The sequence below is a fragment of the Xenopus laevis genome, chromosome 9_10L, assembly GCF_017654675.1.
Source record: "Xenopus laevis strain J_2021 chromosome 9_10L, Xenopus_laevis_v10.1, whole genome shotgun sequence".
Classification (NCBI taxonomy): Eukaryota; Metazoa; Chordata; class Amphibia; order Anura; family Pipidae; genus Xenopus; species Xenopus laevis.
The window spans coordinates 72,188,111-72,212,474 of NC_054387.1; the positions used below are offsets into that span (position 1 = coordinate 72,188,111).

A 24,364-nucleotide genomic window follows, 5' to 3' on the forward strand; every position below is an offset into this window, starting at 1 on the left:
TGGTTCCGTCTCTTTGGACCTCTCTTCTTGGATGGTGGTTGGTGCTGGAGAGCATGAGGCAGAGATAGGCCTCAATAGGGCACTCTAGAAGTGAGAATTAGGCCTAGGATATTTAGTAGTGGAGCCTGAGGTTCACATACCAAGAAGGTTACTACCCCGCTGTGTCAATTGCCAGCATAGGTACTGAAGTGGTTAGGTTTATGTATATAGATATTCCTGGAGGGAGGTACTACAGTAAGCTCTGAGGACTAGTTCACCTATTCAGAGCTGTCAACCACCCCATTTTTCAGAGGATTACTAGCTTTTGGGCTGCATTCCCTGGTCTCCCATCACTTTTAAATAGATACTGACACCAGAAATTAAACCTTAATAAACTATTATAATATTGTCTTTGAATGCTATCTATAATTTTGCCATACAAGTATTTGCCTGATGCTTTAACATTACTTTTCTTATTACCATGTTCTTCTATGAGGGGGTTGCCATACTTGAGATTCAGCAGTCTGTTAGCATTAGAAACTCTAACTGACATGTTGAGAAGGGACAGGTTGGCAAAACAGTCAGGTTTAGGAACTTTAAGTAACAATTACTTACAAAAGCATAACTATCAGTTAAAAACATCAACGTGAGCTATAGGTAACTTTTTATGTACATTAATATTTTGAATAATAATTTTTAGTGTCAGTATCACTTTAAGCATTCCCCCTATTTTCTGCTATTTATACGATTTGTGGGCAAAAAATTTGATGTGCACATGTGCAGAACATTTCAGTGGCGCCAGTGGAGCGATGTGCACATGCTCAGCACGGAATGTGCAGCTTCAGATGAGACTGTGGGCATGACCTCACTTCCACATACGTCACTTCCTGGCAGGAAATTTTCTGCTGTGTTCGGACACTCCCCTGTAGACTAAATGTAATCTTTGCCAGCTCTGCCTATTAGTGAATACTACCTCTGTATGTAACTGAATACTCTGTTTGCTTTGCCTTGCCTAATAAAGCACTTGGCTGTCAGGACAATGATGCCCAAAATACTATATTCATTTTACACAGTTATGCATGAATAAAGCGGAAGAGGGAACAAATCAATTAAATCAATAATCAAATCAGTAATAGCCTCTCATTTGCCGAAATGTTCTCTCAGCCTATTTTTCATTTTAATGCGAAACAGTAATAGACACAATTCAATTTTCTGTGAGCTGGCTGTGTTGTTATAAAAACCAGAATGTCAGTAGATTTGGAATAAATTACTGCATATGTCCATTAGTGCTTAACAGATGTCACTGCAAGTCAAGGAGTATTCTGGTATCTGTAGTTCCAGTAGCATCAAGGATAGAGCTGAAAAGCTATGCTGTTCTTCTGTCCTGGGACAAAAACCCAATGGCTTTGTGCTTTTTCTTTTTCATTCAATCTGGCACCCAACAGCCTAACAGCACTATGTCTACAGACCTCCCAACTGTCCTGTTTTTCGTGGGACAGTCCTGATTTTGACAGCTCAACTTGCAGTTTGTCACTGAAATGTCCTGACTTTCTCTTTTGATCTCCTACACTGAACAGCCAGAAAAAGATACAACGTTTCTAACTTAATTGGCTTTTGGCAGAGAGTTCAGAATAGATATTTATATGCTTTTGTAACAATCGGAGATAAGCAGGTCTCTTGGGAGAACTTAGACTCCCAGTTTAAAGTGCAATTCACCTTCATTAGCAAAACTGTAATAACACATAAAAACCACAGAAATGCATTCAGACTTTCATAACCTGCCAAAGTTTGTAAAATGAACATGGTAATTAGGGGTGTGGCCACAAAATGATTAAAATTATTTTGGCATGCCAGATTTTTGGCACAGTAATCTCCATATGGGTAAAAAAGAAGTAAACCCATTTAGAAGACATGATGCAGGCCTCCTGAACTGCTCCCCAACACAGCCCTGGTCTTCCTCAGCCAGTGTTGTACAGAGGGGTTGGCGGATCCATGTCTGGCTCCCTGGTGCATGTGCGCTAGAAGTTTATCTGTTCCTAGCCTCTAGTGTTCATATTCTTGCTCAAATTAGATCACTGAGGTGCAAGGTAGTGGAAGTAAAGTGGCTAAACAACGTGGCCTCAAACCATTCTTGCTTTAGGAAGTACAGTAGACCATTTTGTAAAGAAAGCAGCAGTTTTTCATAAGGGAGGCCTGTTCAGGGGGCCCTTTGTTGGCTAATTGGGTTTAGTTCTCCTTTAATATCCACATAACTGAGATAGCACTGGTTCTCATGTGAGAATTGCACCTGTAATTATGGTTGAGATGTCTACATTGGACATCTGGGAGGAACACATGGGAGAGTTTTAGGTTTTACTATAATTGTATTCAAGGGGCTTATTTAGAGGAACCAAAGTCCCCTGGCACCATTACACTGTGTAGAAATACGAAGATTCCCATTGATTCAAAGAAAAATAGATTTCCCTTTAATTAAAGTTGTTCTCGAAACAAGCCTGTCTATTGACAGGAAGATTAAATGGTTACAAGAAAAGGTTGCGTCTCTCTGGATAAGCAAGGATAAAAAGGCATATTACCCTATTACAGTGTAGAACAACAATCCAGGTTGAAAAGATCAGACGTGTGCAATGAGCATATCTAAATGTAACAAATAGAAACTCCAGTTGAAATAAATACATAGATGGCACTTGAGTAGGAATTTCGTCGTTGGTGGAACACCCACACAGCACAGAGTGCGGCTCTAGCACCACTCACATCATAATTATCCGAACAAAACATTATTCTGGATGTGCAAAATAGGTAATGAGTCCTGATGAGAGCAATTAACACGCGCCACCTGTCTCCTTCATCATCATAATGTCCTACTCAGGAACATTTTTATTTTGAAATGTTTTAAGTTATGAATAATTATATTATAGGAATTATAAAATAAATAAATGATAGATCTATTTATAGTAAAGGGGCTTACAGCTTAAATCTGGCCATATGTGGTTCAGTCCCATTGCTATGTGTTTAGCTTACAGGCTGAATGAGTAGCAATACAGTAACTTTGATGCCCCATTGGATCTATTATCTATAATGCTGGGTAACTGGGGTTTTCCAGATAAGGAATCTTTCTGTAATTTGGATCACCATACCTCTAAGTTGCCATGTTTATACCAAAAATGCAGTGATTCTTCTCAGAAAATTTGATCACATACTGAATCAGCAGAGTGGGAATTGTATCAAATGTGGCACTGGGTTTTAAAAAAGGCATTAGTGTGTGACTTTTTGATGCAAACCTGTTTCACCTAATAACCTAAGAGAACCTTGAAATTACATCCACGTTCAGGGTGGTTTTAACTCCGGTGTCCCCCAGCATTAATAGGTGCACTTGAACATGATTCAGCAGACTAGACACAACTATAGGGAAGTGCAAGAAGTGTCCAACATGTGTCCATTTTAGGGTACAGTTTTTTTATCAACAGTGACCCTTGTTATTTTAAATCCAAGAGTATTCATATGAATGTGCCTCACCCTTTGCTGCTATAACATTCAGAAAGTTCTAGGAAGGCTTTCCGCTAGATGGTGGACCATTTTTTAAAGGAAATTAAGGTGTTCAGTTGGGTTGAGGCCCTGTGTAGACCAGTCAAGTTCTTTGACTCCCATCAGAGCAAACCCATTGTGTATGGACCTCACTTTTTGCATGGGGCATTATGGTGCTAAAACAGGAAAGGCTTTCCCCAAACTGTTGCTACAAAGTAGAAAATGAGGCATCGTCTAAAAAGTCAATGTAGATGGGGTCCTAACCCAAAGAAGAAAATACCTTTTATTTGTCCTTCCCTAAACTTTAGGGTAAAAACATACAGGGCTACTAGTAGCAGCTATTTTCACGGCTACAAAATAAACAGTAGTGATAATTGGCTTTGCACTAGCCCCCATATATAATACAAGGCACTAAGTTTGCCCAGGAGCAGTAAGATGTTTGGCGACCAGTAAATGCTACCTGCTGATTCTTTGCTATGGGTTACTGCACCTGGGCAAACTTAGTGCCTTTTATTACGTAACCCATTAGTGTGTTTTAGCAGAGGCAATTTTCAGTTTTGTCTATGGAAGGGTATTTTTTTGGTATTTTGAAGCCGCAACAAATAACGCTGCTAGTAGCCCTGGAGCTACTTTTAGCAGCCACTTGTTGTGGCTACAAAATACCCAGTCATAGACAATACTGAGAATTGCCTCTACTAAAACACACCTGGGGGCTATTTACTAAACCTCAATTTTTTTCTCGTCTGGCTTTTTGGGACAAAAACTAAAAATTTACGTGGAAAAAAAACCTCAAATGAGATGTATTATGCCCACCAATACTGCAAAAAGCCAGAATCTGGAAATCAGGCAAAACTATAGAGATGATGTATAAGTCAATGTTGGAGTTTTCAGGCAATAACCGGAAAAAATTAGTGATTTGGGAGTAAAGTCCGAATAATTTGTATGATTCGGGTTTTGCTAATTTTTATTGAGTTTTTTCCGACCCAACTTTTTCAAATTATTTTATTGATAAATAAGATAAAATTGTGAATGGGAGTTTGATTCAGCTTGGTTTAATAAAAATATGAGATAAATTCAAGTTTTAGTAAATAAGTCCCCTACTGTCTTAGCAAAGCCAATTATCTTTATAGTCTATTTTATAGCTGTGATAAGTAGGTGCTACTAGTAGCTCTCTGAGTCTTCACTGTTACTGGTGCTATTATACATTCAGTCAGGTAGTGGTGGCATCTGCCAATGATTCATTATGCCACAGAATGCATTTCTACCACTGCAGAGTTCAGTGTTGACCTTCATTCTAGGATGAATTCATAACTTTTAATATATTAACACTAACACTAGCTTTAATAGTGTTTATTTGTGTATTTTATTCCATTACATAGTTTGTTTATCTATATAGTTAAAAGAGCCAATGATTGGTTGCTGAACCTCGTCTAAGCTTTCTTATCACTTTCATTCTCGGTGTTCAATTAGCCGCAGGAATCACAAAGCCATAGTGTAGTAAATGAGTGCTTCAGATAAAGCACAATCACCATACACTGCCATGTCCCAGTTGCAGGCTCCAGTTAGATGTGTATTTCCAAATCTAAACCCAGAGGCACATGCATTTGCTGTTCAAAACCTTTTTTAAAGGTCATTTGAATGTGCTTATTGATGAGGCATTGGTGCAATTATTGAATTACGGGCAGATAAGACTATGAGCAAACGAGTTAAGATATGCTAAGCAGTAATAACTTGGGCAGCAAGAAAAAAAATCCAATCTCTGTGTTGTTTTCATTATCAGACAAGCACATTTACAAGAGAATGAATACATACTGAACAATAGAGGAACGGACAAGCTTGTTTATCAGTTTGTGCATCTCTGTCTATGTGATCATCTTGCTGGAAAGTGTTCCAAGTTCTTGGCTGGGATGCATAGAAAATGCGGTTTGCAGACTTAGCTTGGTGATAAAGCCGGATGGTTTTAGCAATGATAATTACCTTGCAGGCATAATGTTCTCTTAACAGTACCGGATTATTGTTAGCCATTTAATTTTTTTATACAGCGTTACTTGCAATGGTAGGAGCAAATTTTCTAGCCCAGTGAGACTAATTAATGCAGATAATTTAGTGGTTATTGGGAATTGCCACACAGTGCTAATATCTCCAAAAGATTCAGTAACACAGGAAAAAGTTGCACTAGATGTCTAATTCATTGTTATATTGTAATGGATCTTATCTGTCCAACATCCTTCTAGTCTGTGGGTCTTTAGAATACCGGAGGTCGTATTTACAACTTCAAGGGCAAAGGGCTAAAATGCATTTAATGTTAGTGTGTTGTCATATATATATGTATGCTTGTTGTAAGCAAATATAAGTCTTAATTAGAGAAATAATGTTCAGCTGACGCTGTCAAAATGCAACCAAATCATGCCTTTGTCAGCCGTAACTAATTATTCATGATAGATTTCCTTGTATGAAGACGAACATTGAGAGGTGCAAAGAGGTTTTTGGAATATTTTTTTTGCATTAGACACTAATATCCTTGCCAAATAAGGTGATCAGCATGTTAATGTTAATTAAAATTGACTCTGGGAAAAATCCTTCAAGTAGGCTCAGAGAAAAACATGTCAACATTGACATAGTTGCTCTGTCTATATCAGTGATCCCCAACCAGTAGCTCGTGAGTAACATGTTGCTCTCCAACCCCTCGGATGTTGCTCTCAGTGGCCTCAAAGCAGGAGCTTTTTTTTTTAATTGGCTTTGAGGCAAGTTTTGGTTGTATAAAAACCAGGTGTACTGCCAAACAGAGTCTCAATGTAGGTTGACAGTCCACATAGGGGCTACTAAATGGCCAACCACAGCACTTATTTGGCACCCCAAGAACAATTTTCATGCTTGTGTTGCTCCCCAACTCCTTTTACTTCTGAATGTTGCTCAGATGTTCTAAAGGTTGGGGATCCCTGGTCTATATAATGGAGCATGACCTCTTTTAAGCAGTATTTGATATGTCATTGCCAAGGTGAAGAAAAAAGGAGGAGAGGTGAGTGGAAAACTGCATAGTGGAGCATCTCCCTGCCAGCTAAATTATATTGGAGGAAAATGTGCTGTGTGTGCCATGATCCTTAGGGTTCAGATTCAGTTTGAATAAGCATAACGGATTAGTTCAGATCCTGTGGATAGTGCTGAGATCTGTGGACTTGGTGTATCCTTAGATAATATATTGTCATATGCTGCTATGTGTAGTTGAGCAGCATTTGGGTTGAACAAAATAGACAAGAGGGTCAGGGATATAGGAAGTGAGGAAGACAGAGAATGTGATTGGTTGAGTAGTAAAAATACAGAATATAAATATATATTCAGTAAATGGATTTGGAAAGAGAGTCCAAGTAAGAGGGGTTTTATAACGCAATATAGAAAACTGCAGGTTGCTTACCCATCCACCCTTCATGGCTTATATACATTACGATTACGTGGAAAATGGAATATTCCTACAATTGGGACTCACCCTGCTACAGAGCGATAGCAAGCTTTTGGCCCAGTAGCAGGAAAATCTGTAGCTATAGTAGAGTGAACACTATAATCTGCCCGATTTAGAATAATCTGTCCTGGCATGATACTAATGAGACTGCTTCTCTGCTTTGATCTATATGCTGTAGATGTTAAATCACTAATGTTTGTAAATGCTCTGAAGTCAATAATACAGACTGACCTGTTTTTAGCAAAACATCCTAATTTCAGTGTTTTAAAAAGTTGTGGTTGTGTGTCCCAGATGCTTCATAAAGTTCTGCTCCACGTTTGGCTCATGAGAGCATGTGAGTTACAGGAAGAAAAAAAATCCTTTTGTACAGTCTCACAGTGCAGTACTTGGATCCAATTCCAACATATAATGAGAAACTTGATGCCTCCAGTATCATTAATGGATGGCAGGATCATAGTATTACCATGACCAATAGAGGCAATCCCTACCAGAGATCAGAGATATTTAATATTATATTTTACTATAGAGCATCCATTGTACACTATATACAGTATTTTTTTTATTTATATATTGTTGTTCAATTGGTCATGGATTTGAGTACAAGGCACAATGTATAGGCAGCATCATGGTTACTTGCTTTCTAAATACTGTTATAATGAACATAATGTTATTACATTGCTATATGTTTCATTGTTTCCTTGTCAGTGGACACTTTTTGATCTGTTGCATACAGCATAGTGCCATAAGTATTAAAAATGGAATCTTATTGCACTTCTCTTTTTTTTTTTAAAGAAATGGAGTAATACTTTTTCTGTGAAACTGGGAGTGGTGGGCAAAGCTGATTATGATTCCTGGGTGCAGACTGAACAATAAACTTCTGTTTTAGCTGCCCCATAAATGTACGACTTGATTAAAACGGCTCTGCTTGAATAATGCAAGTTAATTTGTAGAAGTTGTTGAGGGTGACCTTGCAGGTTAAATGAAACTATTTTCTGCCTTGCTGTGCATAACTGTACTCTAATCATGGTCAATTGCACATGCAGCCAGACAAACATTTACTGTATTCTATTTAGTTCTTACAGGTCTTAAAGAGATTAGCATTATTCCCTCACCAGGACATACTAGTATTCAAAATTAGGTCATAACATACTTTCTTTATTTAATACATTGGCAGCATACCAAGACCCAGTAGGAAACTTACAGTAAGTCCGTTAAAAGGAAAAACATTTCTTCTGGGAGTAAAGGCACTGTGCCCCTTAAAATGACCATTTAATATAATATAGACAATGGAATAGTAAGACCAAATTTGCAAGAAGGCACCTTTGGCTATGGGGTGCATTTGGCACTACTATGTTCATAATGGTGGGTGGGGGAGGCATGTAGGCATCCACTTTCCCATCCTCCGACAAGGCCCTGTACTTACCAGTTGCCAATGGCAAAGAAGCCTGCAACTTCTTTCTTAAGATATAATTACAAAAACAAACAGATAATCCAATCTGCCTGTATCATAGAATTATAAAATGCTTCTCTCACTGCACTGAAAGTAGAATCTGAGGATTCAGGGCTGAAGGTGATCTCAAAAGAGAAAGAGAAAAGGCAACTGAAAATTAAAACAGAAATTAACTAGATATCAGGTGACAAGATAGAGGGAAAGAAATAGAAAATTGAAGACATAAGGAAATAGAAAAGTTTAAAAGAAAGGGCATAAAGTACAAAAGAGAATGAGTAGAGGGCAGAACATAATAATGGAAAAATGTGAAGGGAGGAAGAATATAAAGTTAAAGTGGACCTGTCCCCCAGAAATAAAAAGCTGTATAATAAAAGTCCTTTCCAAATGAAACATGAAATCCAAATTCTTTTTATTTTATTAAAGCATTCATAACTGTTGTAAACTCATTTAAAATCTCAGCTGTCAATCAAATTGTGCCTGCAGGGCAGACAATTACTTTCACTTTCCATTTATTCCATTCCTAGATGTAATTGCACTCTCCACACCCTCTCTTCACCATTTAATTGTGTAGCCAGTGCATGGGGGTGGACATCAGGTTTTAAAATGATGTACAGCTTACCTTAAAGGGATACTGTCATGGGAAAAAACTTTTTTTTTCAAAATGAATCAGTTAATAGTGCTGCTCCAGCAGAATTCTGCACTGAAATCCATTTCTCAAAAGAACAAACAGATTTTTTTATATTCAATTTTGAAATCTGACATGGGGCTAGACATTTTGTCAATTTCCCAGCTGCCCCTGGTCATGTGACTTGTGCCTGCACTTTAGGAGAGAAATGCTTTCTGGCAGGCTGCTGTTTTTCCTTCTCAATGTAACTGAAGGAGTCTCAGTGGGACATGGGTTTTTACTATTGAGTGCTGTTCTTAGATCTACCAGGCAGCTGTTATCTTGTGTTAGGGAGCTGCTATCTGGTTACCTTTCCATTGTTCTTTTGTTTGGCTGCTGGGGGGAAAAGGGAGGGGGGTGATATCACTCCAACGTGCAGTACAGCAGTAAAGAGTGATTGAAGTTTATCAGAGCACAAGTCACATGACTTGGGGCAGCTGGGAAATTGACAATATGTCTAGCCCCATGTCAGATTTCAAGATTGAATATAAAAAAATCTGTTTGCTCTTTTGAGAAATGGATTTCAGTGCAGAATTCTGCTGGAGCAGCACTATTAACTGATTCATTTTGAAAAAATTTTTTTTTCCCATGACAGTATCCCTTTAAAAACAGTGCCTATAAAATGGCTCCTGCCTGCTTGCTATAATTAGGAATTCCCAGACAGAAGGAAACAAGATTCAAATAATTTAGATTGTGTAATTAAAGTTTCTTTTGCTTGACTAACATGATAAAATAGGATTTGGAATATTTTTGGGTGACAGGTCCGATTTAAAAGAGAATGAATAGGGGGAAATGGAATACCAAACACTAAGGGGCAAATTTATCAAAGGTCGAGGTGAATTTTCGAGAGAAATAAAATTCTAATCTCTAGCTATTTTTTTTTGTACTTTGACTAAGGAATAGTTCAAATTCGATTTGAATTTGAAAAAAATTAAAAAATGTGAATATTGATATGTATCATGTACTGTCTCTTTAAAAATTCGACTTCGACCATTCACATCTAAAACCTGCCAAACTGCTGTTTTAGCCTATGGGGGACCTCCTAGAACCGTATTGAAGTCAATTGGTGGACTTTGGGAAAAACTTCGAATCGAATTCGATCAAATGCGCTATTCCTTCGACTGGTCTTTTTGAATTCGAATTTCTAAGTTTTTTCAATTGGAAATTCGACCCTTGATAAATATGCCCCTAAGTGACAGCACAAAAGCAAAGGAAAGAGAGTACAATATGAAAGAGCAGAAGAAGGACAATAGTGAGCTATAAAACCTAGAAAGCTTAAAAAAAACAGACAATGGAATAAAAAGAACACTTAAACCAAAGAATTATAAATTCAAAATATACTCCATTTTAGGAGTGTGTCTCGTTGCTTATTCTTCACTAATTTAGCTATTTTTCAATGATTCCTCTCTTTGAATATAGTTTTTTGCCCTATTATGGTGCCTTTTTTTATTTCTCCCATGCCTTCCTTCGTGCTCTTTTCCCATTTCTATTCTGTTCTATTTTTAATTCTCATCTGGAAATATCCTCATTCTGTCTGGCAGAATTAGAAAATGTAATTCCCTTTCCTCTCTCATCCCCACCTCCTGCCCATCAATACACTGTGAACTGCCGTTGCTTCATCTTATTTTGCTCTCAGTTTCTTATTCTGCCTGAATAGCCAATTATAAGTCAGGTGGTATCAGAACAGGAACATTGTGTACAAAGTCAGACTCTCAAGACCTGTACAATCTATAATAGCTGGCAGCTGCCACTATATTAGATACTAACCATTGTAAATAGCAAGAGACTTTAGAAAACTGTCGATTCTCAAAATCATTAATATCTGGTTATTTTATTTTATGAAACTTAAATTCAAATAAGCAGTAACATACACTAATAATCCACTCTGTTATTTTATTCTTGGAGGTGGGGTCTAGCTTGGAGAAACTTCATATTTATCTTTGTTTACAATTTCATCAGACTTTGTGGGACCCTATTATTTATATAAAGTAGGACTGTGCAACCTATGACCCATTCACCTTGTTGACTGCAGTACAACTGAAGGGCTGCAAGACTACACCGGTCTACAGTATATTATTATACAATATATTATCTTGGCCTACTGCCACCATCTTGTTCTGTTGCTGCCATCTTGCCTTTCCATCTTTCATTCTTCCAAAGTACGACACCTGTGAACCCAGGATAATTAATTAATTATATACACCCCTAAAGACGGCTCTGGAATAGAAAAAGAAATCTATAACAGGGGGTTAGTGTAGTTATAATTTTGGAAATTAACATCTGATTAGTTGCTATGGGTTACTGCACTAGTGAAAACTTGTGCTTTGAAATGGAAAAAAATGTTCTTAATGCAACCATCTATTTTCGGCAAAAATAAATTAAAAAATTGTGCATGATTCATGTAGATTTTTCCTTCAAAAGCATTTGTTTATTTATACAATCAGGACAGCTTGATGTCTATATCAGTGTTTCCTGAACCCAATTTCTAGGGATATAACAATAGGTAGAGTGAGGTTCCTAATAGTTGGGGGGGAACAGATTATCTTGCACATGGTTTTGACCCCCTATAAAAATGTCTTTGTGGCCCAGGAAGAAGAAAATACAAGAGTAAAAACTAGCTCAGTGCCTTACTTAACTAACTTTACTTTTTAAGAAGAGAAATAAAAATAAGCTTCATGTCTATATCATCTATTGCAGTATCTGACTTCCACACTCAAGTAAAGTTTAAAAAACAATGTTTAATTTTCCACAGTCCACAGAACATTGTTCATTGGAGTTCACGTCCCTCTCGGTGGGAGGAAAAGTCATCGGCGTCACAGGCATCGTGGACACAAACACAGAAAAAGAGATAGGGAACGTGACTCGGGGCTAGAAGATGGACGAGAATCACCTACATATGGTAAGAACTTCTACACAATAGGGATTGGAAATTCTATTCAAGTTGCTTCCAAGCTTAAAGAACAGTTACTTATCTTTAATTGTTCCTTTACTTGAAGGCTATTTAGGGTAAGATTTGTGTAACCATAGTATAGGCTAAGGGGAGATTATATTTCAAATGTAAAGGGAAAACTTTTAGTCATCGCTGGGTCAACATAAATTTTCTTATGGGATTTGCGCAAACCAGAATCAATTGTTTGCTTCATTTGTGGAGCAGGTCTTAAAAAATCACCTTTAAAATTAGGCTTTTTTAATCAGATTTCGAATGTAGATTTCTTATTGGCAACATTTGGGTCAGTTTAGTTGACCAGAGCCGTGGGTCCACAACCACCTACTATTAAGTTATTTGTTCTGGAATAGAATTTTACCTTTTAGGATAAAGCAATCTAGTGTCTAGAGCAAGAAACAGAATCACAGGAACAAAGGCATACGGTATGTTTCCTCTGCATTTCTGCATGTTGCTTATCATGCTCTTTGATTATACGAAAACACTTTATGAAAATAAGTTTGAGAAGCCGCGACTTTTTTTTCTATTTTTTTCTTAAACAAAAAAAACTGACAAGCCATAGCTGTGATCGGGGGTGTAATCTTAACCTCCCACTAGAGGCATAAGCAATGTTAGAAATGCCATTATATTTCCTGCTGTTGGGCCCATCTGTGTTTTTTAATTCTGAATAACTATGTGGATTACTCAGATTTTGAGAAGGGGAAAAAAATAGCAGGTCCCCTCAAGGGAATTAATATTAATAATGTGCATACATTATACCTGGGCATTAAGGGAAGGCTTTAAACTTGCCAAACACACCGCTGTTCTTCCAAATGGTTACAAATGTGTCCATCTTGCCTCTTCTAATCAATGATGTGTAACTGTTCCTTTTGATGGTGGGGAACCTTGGAGCTACCACCTCAGTGCTCTTGGTCCTCACAGAGTCCTCACAACTAAGAGCACCAGACTTGTGCCAAGCAAATTTGATACAAATGACGTTTTGAAATGAAGTGATACAAACCGAAAATGATAATGGGAAAAATATTTAATTAGGGGTGAAAAACATAGTTACATAGTTAAATTGGGTTGAAAAAAGACAAAGTCCATCAAGTCCAACCCCTCCAAATGAAAACCCAGCATCCACACACACCCCTCCATACTTTCACTTAAATTCTATATACCCATATCTATACTAACTATAGACTTTAGTATCACAATAGCCTTTGATATTATGTCTGTCCAAAAAATCATCCAAGCTATTCTTAAAGGCATTAACTGAATCAGCCATCACAACATGCAGGGCATTCCACAAACTCACTGTCCTGACTGTGAAAAACCAGCTAAATTGCTTCAAATCTAAAGGGGTGGCCTCTGGTACGGTGATCCACTTTAGGGGTAGAAAGGTCCCCTGCTATTTGCCTTTCCAGAGAAAACAACCCCAACCTTGGCAGTCTACCCTCATAATTTAAGTCCCTCTAACCAATTTAGTTGCACGTCTCTGCACTCTCTCCAGCTCATTTATATCCCTCTTAAGGACTGGAGTCCAAAACTGCACTGCATACTCCAGATGAGGCCTTAGCAGGGACCTATAAAGAGGCATAATTATGTTTTCATCCCTTGAGTTAATGCCCTTTTTTATGCAAGACAGAACTTTATTTGCTTTAGTAGCCACAGAATGACACTGCCCAGAATTAGACAACGTGTTATCTACAAAGACCCCTAGATCCTTCTCATTTAAGGAAACTCCCAACACACTGCCATTTAGTGTATAACTTGCATTTATCAACATTGAGCCTTATTTTTCAGTTTGCTGCCCAGTTTTCCAACTCAGACAAATCACTCTGCAAAGTGGCAGCATCCTGCATGGAACCTATAGTTCTACACAATTTAGTATCATCTGCAAAAAAAGAAACAGTACTTTCAATGCCCACCTCCAGGTCATTAATAAACAAGTTGAAAAGCATGTCAATTTGCACCTGAAATTATATATTGCACTTGCATTTGTAAATAACCCTTCCGTGTTTTGCCTTTAGTAATTAAGTGACAGCAAATAACTGATTAAATATGCATGGTTCAGCATTGCTAATCAGATTTTTCCTTGGCAAACTGAAAAGTCCTCTAGAGAAAGATTGCTCTCAGGAGTGGATAGCTTCCTTTTTGGCAACCCGAGCAAGTCTCTGCAGAACTTGCTGTGAAACTCTTTCACTCTGTTGAGCCATTCCATATACTGCAGTTAGGCTGAAGTGCAGATGGAACAGAGGTTAATGGTGCATTAAAGCTCTTAAGTTAGATATATTGACAACATTCATTGTTGAATTGTTGCACTTGTGCAGCCAAAAGCACCATTAAAGCCTAAACCATCCTAACAAATCACAATGCCTTCCCCTGCTTGGCTGTTGTGTCTCAGTATCAATCAGGGATCTCTCTGCAGACCAATCCCCCTACCTTAAGGAGGCAACAGTCATTAATTAATGGAACTCCCCCAGAACTCCCTAAAAAAGGTAAAATAACAATGATATAGTAATATATTGTAATAACAAACAACATATTTTATTCAATCCAGACATTAATATTTAAAAAAATGATATTTAAATGCTTAGATGCAATAAAAGATAGTTTAAACAGTTACCATTCCATATAATGCAACAAATCTTAATTTTAGTAAAAAGTGAAACAAGAAAACAAAGGATTCCTGTCCCTACCTCATGTTTTTTGCTGCTGTCCATGGTCCCAACGCTCATCTTCACTGCTGTCAGGATGTTGGAACTGCTAGTCACGTTGCTTTTCAACATGGCATGTTGAATCAGAAAGATAATACATAATAATCTCTGATGCAAGGAACAGAAGATTATTGAAGATGTAATACCTGAGAATGGGCCAAAGTGACAGGAAAAAAAATAAGGTGTTCAGTTGCATAAGCTATCAGCTTTGTCAATATTGTAGTCGAAAAATAGCAGTCAATTTGTGCTTTTATAATATGATTCTGCTTGAATTATTTCACTTTCAGGGGATATAGATCTGTTATCTTAAATGATTGGAAACTGAGGTTTGTCATATAAGAAGCATTTCTGTAATGTGTAGCTCCATGCCAAATTACAAAGATCATGTTTCTTCCACAGGCTAACATCCTGCACTCCAGATGTGAGAAACAATAGTATTTTATGAAGAATATTCTTGCATTGTGTGCAATGCTCCCCAACAGGGCCCCCTCTTCTGGTGTGGGTGGCCATTTTGCTGTACTCACATTTACATAATAAGCGAGTGTCCTGACTCCCTTAATATGTGCATGTGTGTAGCATGGAAATCGAGTGACGAGCAAGCACATATTGAGTGAGGCATGGCACTTGCTCATTATGTTTATGAATGTGACGTAATATGTGCATCTACATATCTATTGAGCTCCAGAGTATTTTTCAAAAATCCTGTTGTGTCCCCTATCCAGAGTGCAGGATCTTTTAGCACACAACTCTGGTGGGGGAACCAATATTTTGGTTATAGGTGACCTTTCAGTCTACTACCACCACCACCCTCCCCCTGTACAAGCACTTTGCTGGAACCCTTATTTTAGCTAGATAAAAGAATGTTAAGGTGTTAAAGATACGTTTGACAATAAATGACTTTAAGCCCTTTTAAATCTAAAGTAAAGTTACTGCAAAACTGAATGTATTTCCACACTACATTTTTCTCAAAAATCTGTTTTAATTGGTTGAGTTGGCATCCCCACATTCCCTCTCTAACACTTTCCTTTTTTTGCAAACAGCAATGCCTGAACCTCAATCAAAAGTCAATGTGTAACATTCCATCTTCTGTTTTTTTAGACACACCATCCCAAAGGGTCCAGTTTATTCTTGGCACAGAGGATGATGATGAAGAACACATTCCCCATGATCTCTTCACTGAGCTGGATGAGATTTGCTTACGTGAAGGTGAAGATGCAGAATGGAGAGAGATGGCAAGGTGAGTGGTTACATAAAACAATTTTGCTTGAAATAATTCAGTATCAACAGATCTGAAATGCAAGATATTGTAAATACCTTGAACATCCTTTAGCTACATTTGAATAGAGTCAAAAATAAAAATAGGTACAATATAATGCAAAACAGAAATATTGAAATGAATTATAAAAAAGTCTAAATAAATGAACAGTTGAAATCAGAACTACCACCATGCACACATGGGTTAAAACTGATTTTTAACTCAGTCTCCTGACATTTTAATGAACTATTAAAAAGTTTTAATTAAAGAAAAAAAAAAAAAAAAAAATATATATATATATATATATATATATATATATATATATATATATATATATATATATATATATATATATATATATATATATATATATATATATATATATATATATATATATGATAATGACCTGCAGAGCCCTCTTTCCAAACCACACTCCTGCACTGTATAGCCCTGGTACTTTGCAGACACAATTTTTGGCCATTTGATTTTGTTCACTTGCTTTCTGGTGATGATGACCAAACAAGAACATGTGCAGTGGAGGTCAATCTGGTCCGATCTGACAACTGTTTGTGTTGATGGTCACCACCAGAGAGCTACAGAACAAGAAATGAAATGAGCTGATTTGGCAGCCACCACATCTTCACTAGTCTGCCTTTTATTTGCAGTTATGGGACAATTTGAGTGGAGTAAATCCACAGTATATTTTAGCCAAGTCATTTGTGTAACTAGTTTTTATAAGACCTTAGTTAAACCCCTGCTCTTTCATTAGGTGGTTGAAGTTTGAAGAAGATGTTGAAGATGGTGGTGAAAGATGGAGCAAGCCATATGTCGCCACATTGTCACTTCATAGTTTATTTGAGTTGAGAAGTTGTATCCTACATGGGACTGTTCTTCTAGACATGAGAGCGAACACCTTAGAAGAAATTGCAGGTATGAACTATAGCTATGAAAGAACAACAAGTTACATTCCCTTGCATCTGTGTTTTTATTTGGGCTGCTTATATTTAGGGATGCACCGAATTCAGGATTCGGTTTGGTATTCTGCCAGGATTTGGCCTTTTTATAGCAGAAATGGATTCAGAGGAATCCTCATGCCTGGCTTTTTTTCCCCCGTCCTCGCTGGTTTGCATATGCAAAATAGGGTTTGGATTCAGTTGAGTATTAGGCCGAATCTTTCACTGGGTTTGGCTGAATCAAAAATAGTGTATTCGGTGCAACACTACTTAGATTTGAGTGCTGGTGAATGCAATAGAAAGTTTATACAGCCTTTTTAAAATAAGAGCTGTAGTTATGGTTTGGTTCATAGTGGACATAAATTACCCCTAAGAATTTTGCACTTCTAGGGGGCTTAATGGAACAGTTTTGCTGAGCATTTAGATCCCCTTGAATCTTAATCTGGCTTTTATAGAAGAAGAGCTGACAGTGCAATTGCAGTTTCCTTGACTTCATAATCAACTATGGGGAAAAAAGAGATTTGAGTAAAATGATATCTTTTCACTGGATAAGAATGGGGCCAATTGCATTTTATTTACAAATCTACAAGGAGAGTGGCTGCCTTTTGTTTTATAGCTAAACACCAACCAACAGATGTTACTTTGCATTTTTCATTTTTTGCTGTTTTCAGATTGCAGTTTGAATATTGTACCTATTCAGAATTTCCCAATGAGACAACAATTATGTACAAAGTAACTATTTAATAATCTATGTGAACTGCTGCACAGTAAATGGGCTTGGAACTAACAGACAAGTTGGGACTATCAAACACAGATGGAATGACATGAAGGCTAGAGACGCTAACGATTATTAACCCCTCACTGGTAGCAAGAAAACAGTCTACACTGTATTGTCTACTTTTATAGCACATTTCTTCTTTACTGTCCAGTATTATGTTTTGGAAAATGGCAATATGAGCATGATCAGCAGTAATCAGAATGGCTTTATGAAGGATAGGTCATGTCAGACAAATTTGATTTGCTTTTTATGATGAGGTAAGTAAAAATGCTGGACAGTGGGGGGGCAGTAGATGTGATCTATTTGGATTTTGCCAAAGCATTTGAAACAGTGCCCCACAAATGGCTGCTTTCTAAACTAAGAGCTGTTAGGCTTAATGTAGTTGTTTGCACATAGATAGGAAACTGGTTGAAGGATTGGGTAGAGAGGGTGGTTGTTAATGGGACATTCTGTACTTGGAGTAAGGTTCTTAGTGGGGTCCCTCAGGGCTCTGTTTTGGGTCTACTTTTATTTAACTTCATTAATGACTTGGGGATGGTATTGTAACCTTTACAGATAACACAAACCTTTTCATGCGGCATCCTTGCAGCAGGATCTTGACAAACTGGCAATCTGGGTGACTAAGTGGCAGATGAGTTTCAATGTCAATAAAGGAAATACAGGGTTATGGAAGATGATCCAGGTACTGGTCCGATTGCCATCTCGGAGTCAGGAATGAATATTTCCCCCCCTCTGTGGCAAATCAAAGAGGCTTCAGAAGGGTTATTTTTGCCTTCCTCTGGATCAACTAGTAGTTAGGACATGTGTCTTTTTTCAACCTAACTTACTATGTTACTATGTAGTTAGTGGTGAAAATCACATGCCCTCCCACTTTTAGTAGGAGGCACCCTCTCCCAATGGATGTAACATGTGCCATGTTGTGGAGGGATACCAGTGGGGGCTTACTGTGAAATATGATTGTCCATTGCTCGAAATTTGAATATCTGTGATCACATTGCTGGATACTTTTCACACCTCATTTACTGTTTAGACACATCTCTCTTGGTGTTACATGTATGGCTGAATTTAAAAAACGTCTTTTATTGTTACTGTGTTTCTTAAATTCTAATTTTTTGGTTCCAGTATTATAGCTGCCACTTGGCTAATTAATAATGATTTAATTACTATATGGAATATGTCAATGTTGTTTTAAAAACCCTATGAGCTAGGTATATGGAAACCAGAATAATTACTATATGGAATATGTCAATGTTGTTTTAAAAACCCTATGAGCTAGGTATATGGAAACCAGAATAAACTTCTATATCAAATATAAAAAGGAATAACCTACCCTTTAATACCTATTGCAGACATGATTCTTGATCAGCAAGTAGCCTCTGGGCAGCTAAGTGAAGATGTTCGTCACAGAGTCCACGAGGCATTAATGAAACATCATCACCATCAGAACCAGAAGAAACTAAGCAACAGAATTCCAATAGTCCGGTCATTTGCTGATATTGGCAAGAAACAGTCGGAGCCACATTCCATGGATAAAACTGGTAAGACACATTTTTTTAGAACTAGAACTTTTTTAATTTTAAATCAAATATGTCAAATTATTCATTATTCAAAATATGTCAAATTATTCATTATTCATTTTTTTGTATTATAATAAACTGTTTTTATTTTCAGAATCAACTTTTTAAAAATGAACCTTTTTAAAAAAACAACACCACCACCACCTTGAATTATAAAATAAATGTTAAAAAAAATACACAACAAAATGACTTCTATAACAGCTCAGTAGTTTTAGATGCTGAATTCTTTTAGTTAAGATTATAGAGATTTTGCAATTAATAAATCTTAGATTTATCAATTAGAATATATTCAAAGTCGGATTTTTTTGGCCATGGTTTTCTCAAATGTCAGCAAAAACTCTGATTTGAATTTGCTTCTGAGTGTGTTTAATTTCCAGCAATTCAAAATGTATGTGAACCTACCATAGTAAAATGTAATACATTTTTAGCATTATTCATTTTGTAATAGCTTGGAACAGCTTATACTATGATCTAACATTTATTTTGTTTAAAATAGCAAAATCAATTATGGGGATATAGCTTTCAGTGGGTGCATTGCTCATTACATACTTTTAATTATGCTTCACTGACTATACGCTTGATCAGGGGTGTGATGGGGTCTAAGGAGAATGCTTCAACAAGTAGTATATTAAAATATCCATAAATGTATCCTGAAAAAGGGAGATTATATGCCTATACAATTATGTCTTCCTTTCAGTGTAGAAATACATTCTATTCCATAAGGTTCCAAGGCCACCTATTTTTATTCATAAAATTAAATGTATGTAATACTTTACCATGGCTACCAGGGTTGATTCCATTGTATTTCCTCAGGCTGGTTCTTCCATGTTTCATACAATAAGATGGCAAAAGAATATATGTAGGATAACTATAGGGTGAGAGTATGGAGAGAGTTGTTCCATACTACTCACAAAGTAATATAAAGTCATAACAGTCCTCAAATAATATAACTGGGGGTATGTATTCCTGGCTCGCACCCTTGTTCTACATAATCACTTTTCACGTTCATAAACTGGTTTGTTGTTCAGTACAAATAACAGAGGGGGAGGAGTATTTATTGTAATAGCAGACCATGGGATGAATTTCATTATTCTCATTGGGGTTTGCCTTTTTCAGAACAACTTCTATGATGGTAACATTATGATATTATCTTGTTTATCTCTAATTGGGACTAAAATGAAAAAAGATTTGAAAGCATAGTTGGAAAAGTTAAATTTGGTGTCAAAGTTTATCCCAAGTTGTGATCAAATTACATTTTGGCAGCTGGGAGACCAGGGGTGAAAGGTAGCCCCTTAAATGTTCGCTGCAAGGCTTTTTTTGGGGGTGTTTTTAGATCCTACCCATTCTGTCACAGTGTATATATGTCTGAACCTATGGAAATTTAAGATAATGGCAAGCTCATTCGTTCTAGAGGGTTTCCGAAGAGTCAGTTCTAAGGCCAAACTCAAATATACATTATTCTGTGTGCACATAGACATACCTGATTCCATAGACTGAAAAGAAGCCATGTTACTCTGTCAAACCACCTTAGGCCCATGGTGCATGTAACCCCTCCCATGCCTTCTTCCATTGTGAAATGATGGATTGTGGGACTTGAAGTACATTTAATGGCTTTTACACAGATTCTAATGGAAAAAGGCGAGGGAGAGGTTGGACCACTTTGTGATGTTTAGGACCTGGTCCCAGCAACCTTAGGCAAAATATCATGGTTTCCTTTTAATACATTGAATCATGTCTGTGTAAAAAAATAAATGTATTCATTTCTGGAAATACATATTGGGTCAGGGTCGAATTTCGACCATTGAATAGGGTAGTCCAACATTTGAAGTCGAAGGATTCAATCATACGATTGTACGATTTTACAAAAAAATCCTTCAACTTCTCAAAACTTAACCAAATACTGGCTATAGGTTCTAGGAGGTCCCCACAGGCTAACATTGCAATTCGGCAGGTTTAAGTTGGCGAAGTGTCAAAGTTGAAGTTTTTTTAAAGAGACAGTACTTAGATTTTCGAATGGTTGAATTTGTGAAGTATTTTCAATTCGAATCAAAGTCGAATTTGGCCTATTTGATGGTTGAAGTACACAAAATTATTTAGAAATTCAACGTTTTTTAATTCGAAAATTCACTTCGACCTTTGATAAATCTGCCCCTTAGTGTTATTGCAACTTTTCTACACAAGCCCAGCTGACTGAGCTTATCTCAAAAGGAGGGTATAATTTCCTCTATAAAGATGATGAAAAGTTGATTGAATTGCATTTTAAATTACAATTGAGGTTTCTGGGGGGTGCACGCACAAGCATTCTAGAAACACTTGTGCCCCCCTGTACTCTACAATGATATCCAGTGCTCTTCAGTGAGTGCTGGAAGGGGGCCGGGAGGGGGGAAGCATTCATGCCTACTCCTGCCCACCCTTCACTAATTCGGAGCTAATGCTGTCAGTGTTGTATTAGTGAAGGGATATGCATCACTGAACACAGAAGCTTGCGGCTATTTACACACAACAAACACAGTGGGCAAAGTACAAAAAAAACTATTGTGGCCTTTTTTTTTTGCACTGTGCTTGGGTTTGCAAATATGCCCTTTTATCTTTTATGTCGCAAAAACTGCTAAATGGTGTTCTCCTTTAATAAACATATTTGTGGTAAAATATACGTAAGTATATAGACAAATGTTATAAGAGCAAACATTTACTATGTTACTATTTGACATGTAAATGGGTTGGATTATTCGTTTATTATTTTTTCCTTCACAATTTTTCCCTCCCTTAACGACTGCCATTATTTAGCATAAAAAAGGTAAGGCAAGAACACTTTATTTCAAAGCCATACAAAGGGCTATTAACCTCTATTCATTTCTGAAAATTTTACATTTAATACCCATTTCTGTTGTGTATTTTTGAAAATGTATACATTTAGGAAAAACATCATGTACCTGGAGATGATAGTAGGCAATTACGGTGCAAATGTCTGGCATTTAACCTTTGTTTTTCAGAGAGCTAAATCTTGCCACCTAGTGGTCAGTCTTGGGTCCAGCCAGCAATGATGCTGGAATGCTTGCTGGATGCTGATGCTCCAGTTTATTTTTCTGCCCTTAAATTTGCACCTAAACTATACATTAAACTCCTCCTGTTTGTAGTCCAAAGTAAGAATCTTACATACAGTACATCATATGAATAAGTATTAATTGCTCTTTTTCATTGGCTTGCAGTGGTGGCAGAAGTGATAAAGGCTGAAAACGTCATACAGGAATAGAGTGTTTCTTTCCTTTTTCTGCTGTTTCATGATGGAATGACTACTTGTGCTACTGTTTAAAGAAGTCTGTGATTACAGACTTGCAGCACTATGTGGGCCCAAATTGTGGCTCCTTTTTTGTTATTCATTGTGGCGTTGTATAATTTTTCATATAATTTATTTCAGTCGGATTAATTTGGGCAGGGCCCCACAGCAGGGTTACAAATTGTCATATGACCCATAGTTCGGTGAAGTTTTATCTCCAAATCTCATTCTAAATGACTTTATTTAAGGCTTGTAGTACTTTTTTATAAAGTCATATAGACATTCTTCTAAAATTCCATTCTAACTGGTCTTCTGGCTTGGCCCCCCAGCTATTACTCTGGGTTCCCTGACAGTTTGGAAACCTGTCAGGGAGATTTAACTTACTGGGAATGAGTCAGGATTGTTTAAATGCATAAGTATCCCAGCTTTGGAGAATTACAAAAAGCTTAGTTCTCTAACGTATATTTTTTTAACTATTTTTATGAGAGTGGACTCCCTTTACTTTACATGGATTGTTAACATTTGTTTCAGTTTCATTTCTAATTGGCTGGACTAAAAACAGTAGAACAGTGAAATGTTCATTGTAAATGGAGAGAAGTTAGCCAATCAGTATGCAGAAAGTCTTTCATAAGTTTCATCATTTGTTACTAATTCTTTCTTTTCAGGTATTTATTTCCTTAGTCAACATCAATCATTTACACTCTAGTATGGCTGTGACATGTCTAACCCTGTTACTGTATTTGTGTTTCTAGATTTTGATTAGCTATGATACCATAATGTTGGACATTAGTGACCAAAAACACATTGCTCAATATTTCCCACAGGGAATCTATTTTGTTTTTATTGTATGTAAAAACAATGTTCTCATAAATTTTTTTTATCTATGTATTGTTATATAAAACTATAGTGGCAGTTTGGTATATGTGCACAATTATTTTATGCATGTTTATTACTTGTGGGAACCTCCATGAATGCTATAGTGGTGTCGTAAATTCAGATGCACAGCATTGTTTATGTGCAGGGAGGGAGTTCCAACATGAGGCAAGCTGAATGAGGTGCTCATTGCAACTTACCTTCAGCATTAGGTATAATAAGTGCCAGTGATACTGCAGGGGAGATGAATAAGGGGATTTACTACGGGACTCAGCACTTACTGTTTTTCTGCTAAAGTAGTTCTTTCACTCTGTCTTTGTTGTATGTGTTTCTAACAGGCTTATCTCTGTACCTATTTCATCTTCTAACCTTTGGCCCCTCTAAAAGTCCATTGAAAATGATTGAGGTAGTACATATGTATATACTGTATCTGTTTGAGCAAGAATTGGGTTATTTTTGTGCCTCAAAAGTGGTTCTTCACTGACTCATCCAGCTTGCCTGGATTGAAACTCCTCAGAGTCTGTGCTATGGAAGTGTCCCCATGTAATAACACTAAACTGAGATTGTCTTCTATTATAAAACATTTGATTTAATATAAATTTTTATATGTATGGTAAAATCATATATACACATGGCAAATTCTACTTAAGAGCTTGAGACTTGAAGGGTGGAAAACAAATGGGTTAAAATCGTTGTGCCTTATACTCAGGTTTACTGTACAAGCCCAGAGATACAGCAACTGGAAGTAACCCCAAAAACAACATAGAGCCACTATGTGTGTGCTGTGCCTCAGGGGACTGGTAGGGGAACCAATCAAAATAAGAAAGACCAGTGATCCAGCTGTTCTGGTGCAGTAATCCCTATGGATAATGCACATCATTTGCAACATATTATTATCTGCCATGTTAAGATCCAACACACAAGGAATTTCACCAG

At 37.0% G+C, this 24,364-nt stretch overlaps 1 protein-coding gene across 4 annotated transcripts in view; it reads left to right on the forward strand.

The window, feature by feature from the left end:
- The window catches only part of slc4a10.L (solute carrier family 4, sodium bicarbonate transporter, member 10 L homeolog), a 104,722-nt gene that overhangs the window by 41,815 nt on the left and 38,543 nt on the right, over positions 1 to 24,364 (forward strand). For all 4 annotated transcript variants that reach the window (XM_041576030.1, XM_041576028.1, XM_018236859.2 and 1 more), the window contains exons 3-6: positions 11,825 to 11,971; positions 15,814 to 15,952; positions 16,740 to 16,900; positions 19,051 to 19,239. In XM_041576030.1, the coding sequence (XP_041431964.1) occupies positions 11,825 to 11,971; positions 15,814 to 15,952; positions 16,740 to 16,900; positions 19,051 to 19,239 (636 nt within the window). The remainder of the gene's footprint in view (positions 1 to 11,824; positions 11,972 to 15,813; positions 15,953 to 16,739; positions 16,901 to 19,050; positions 19,240 to 24,364) is intronic.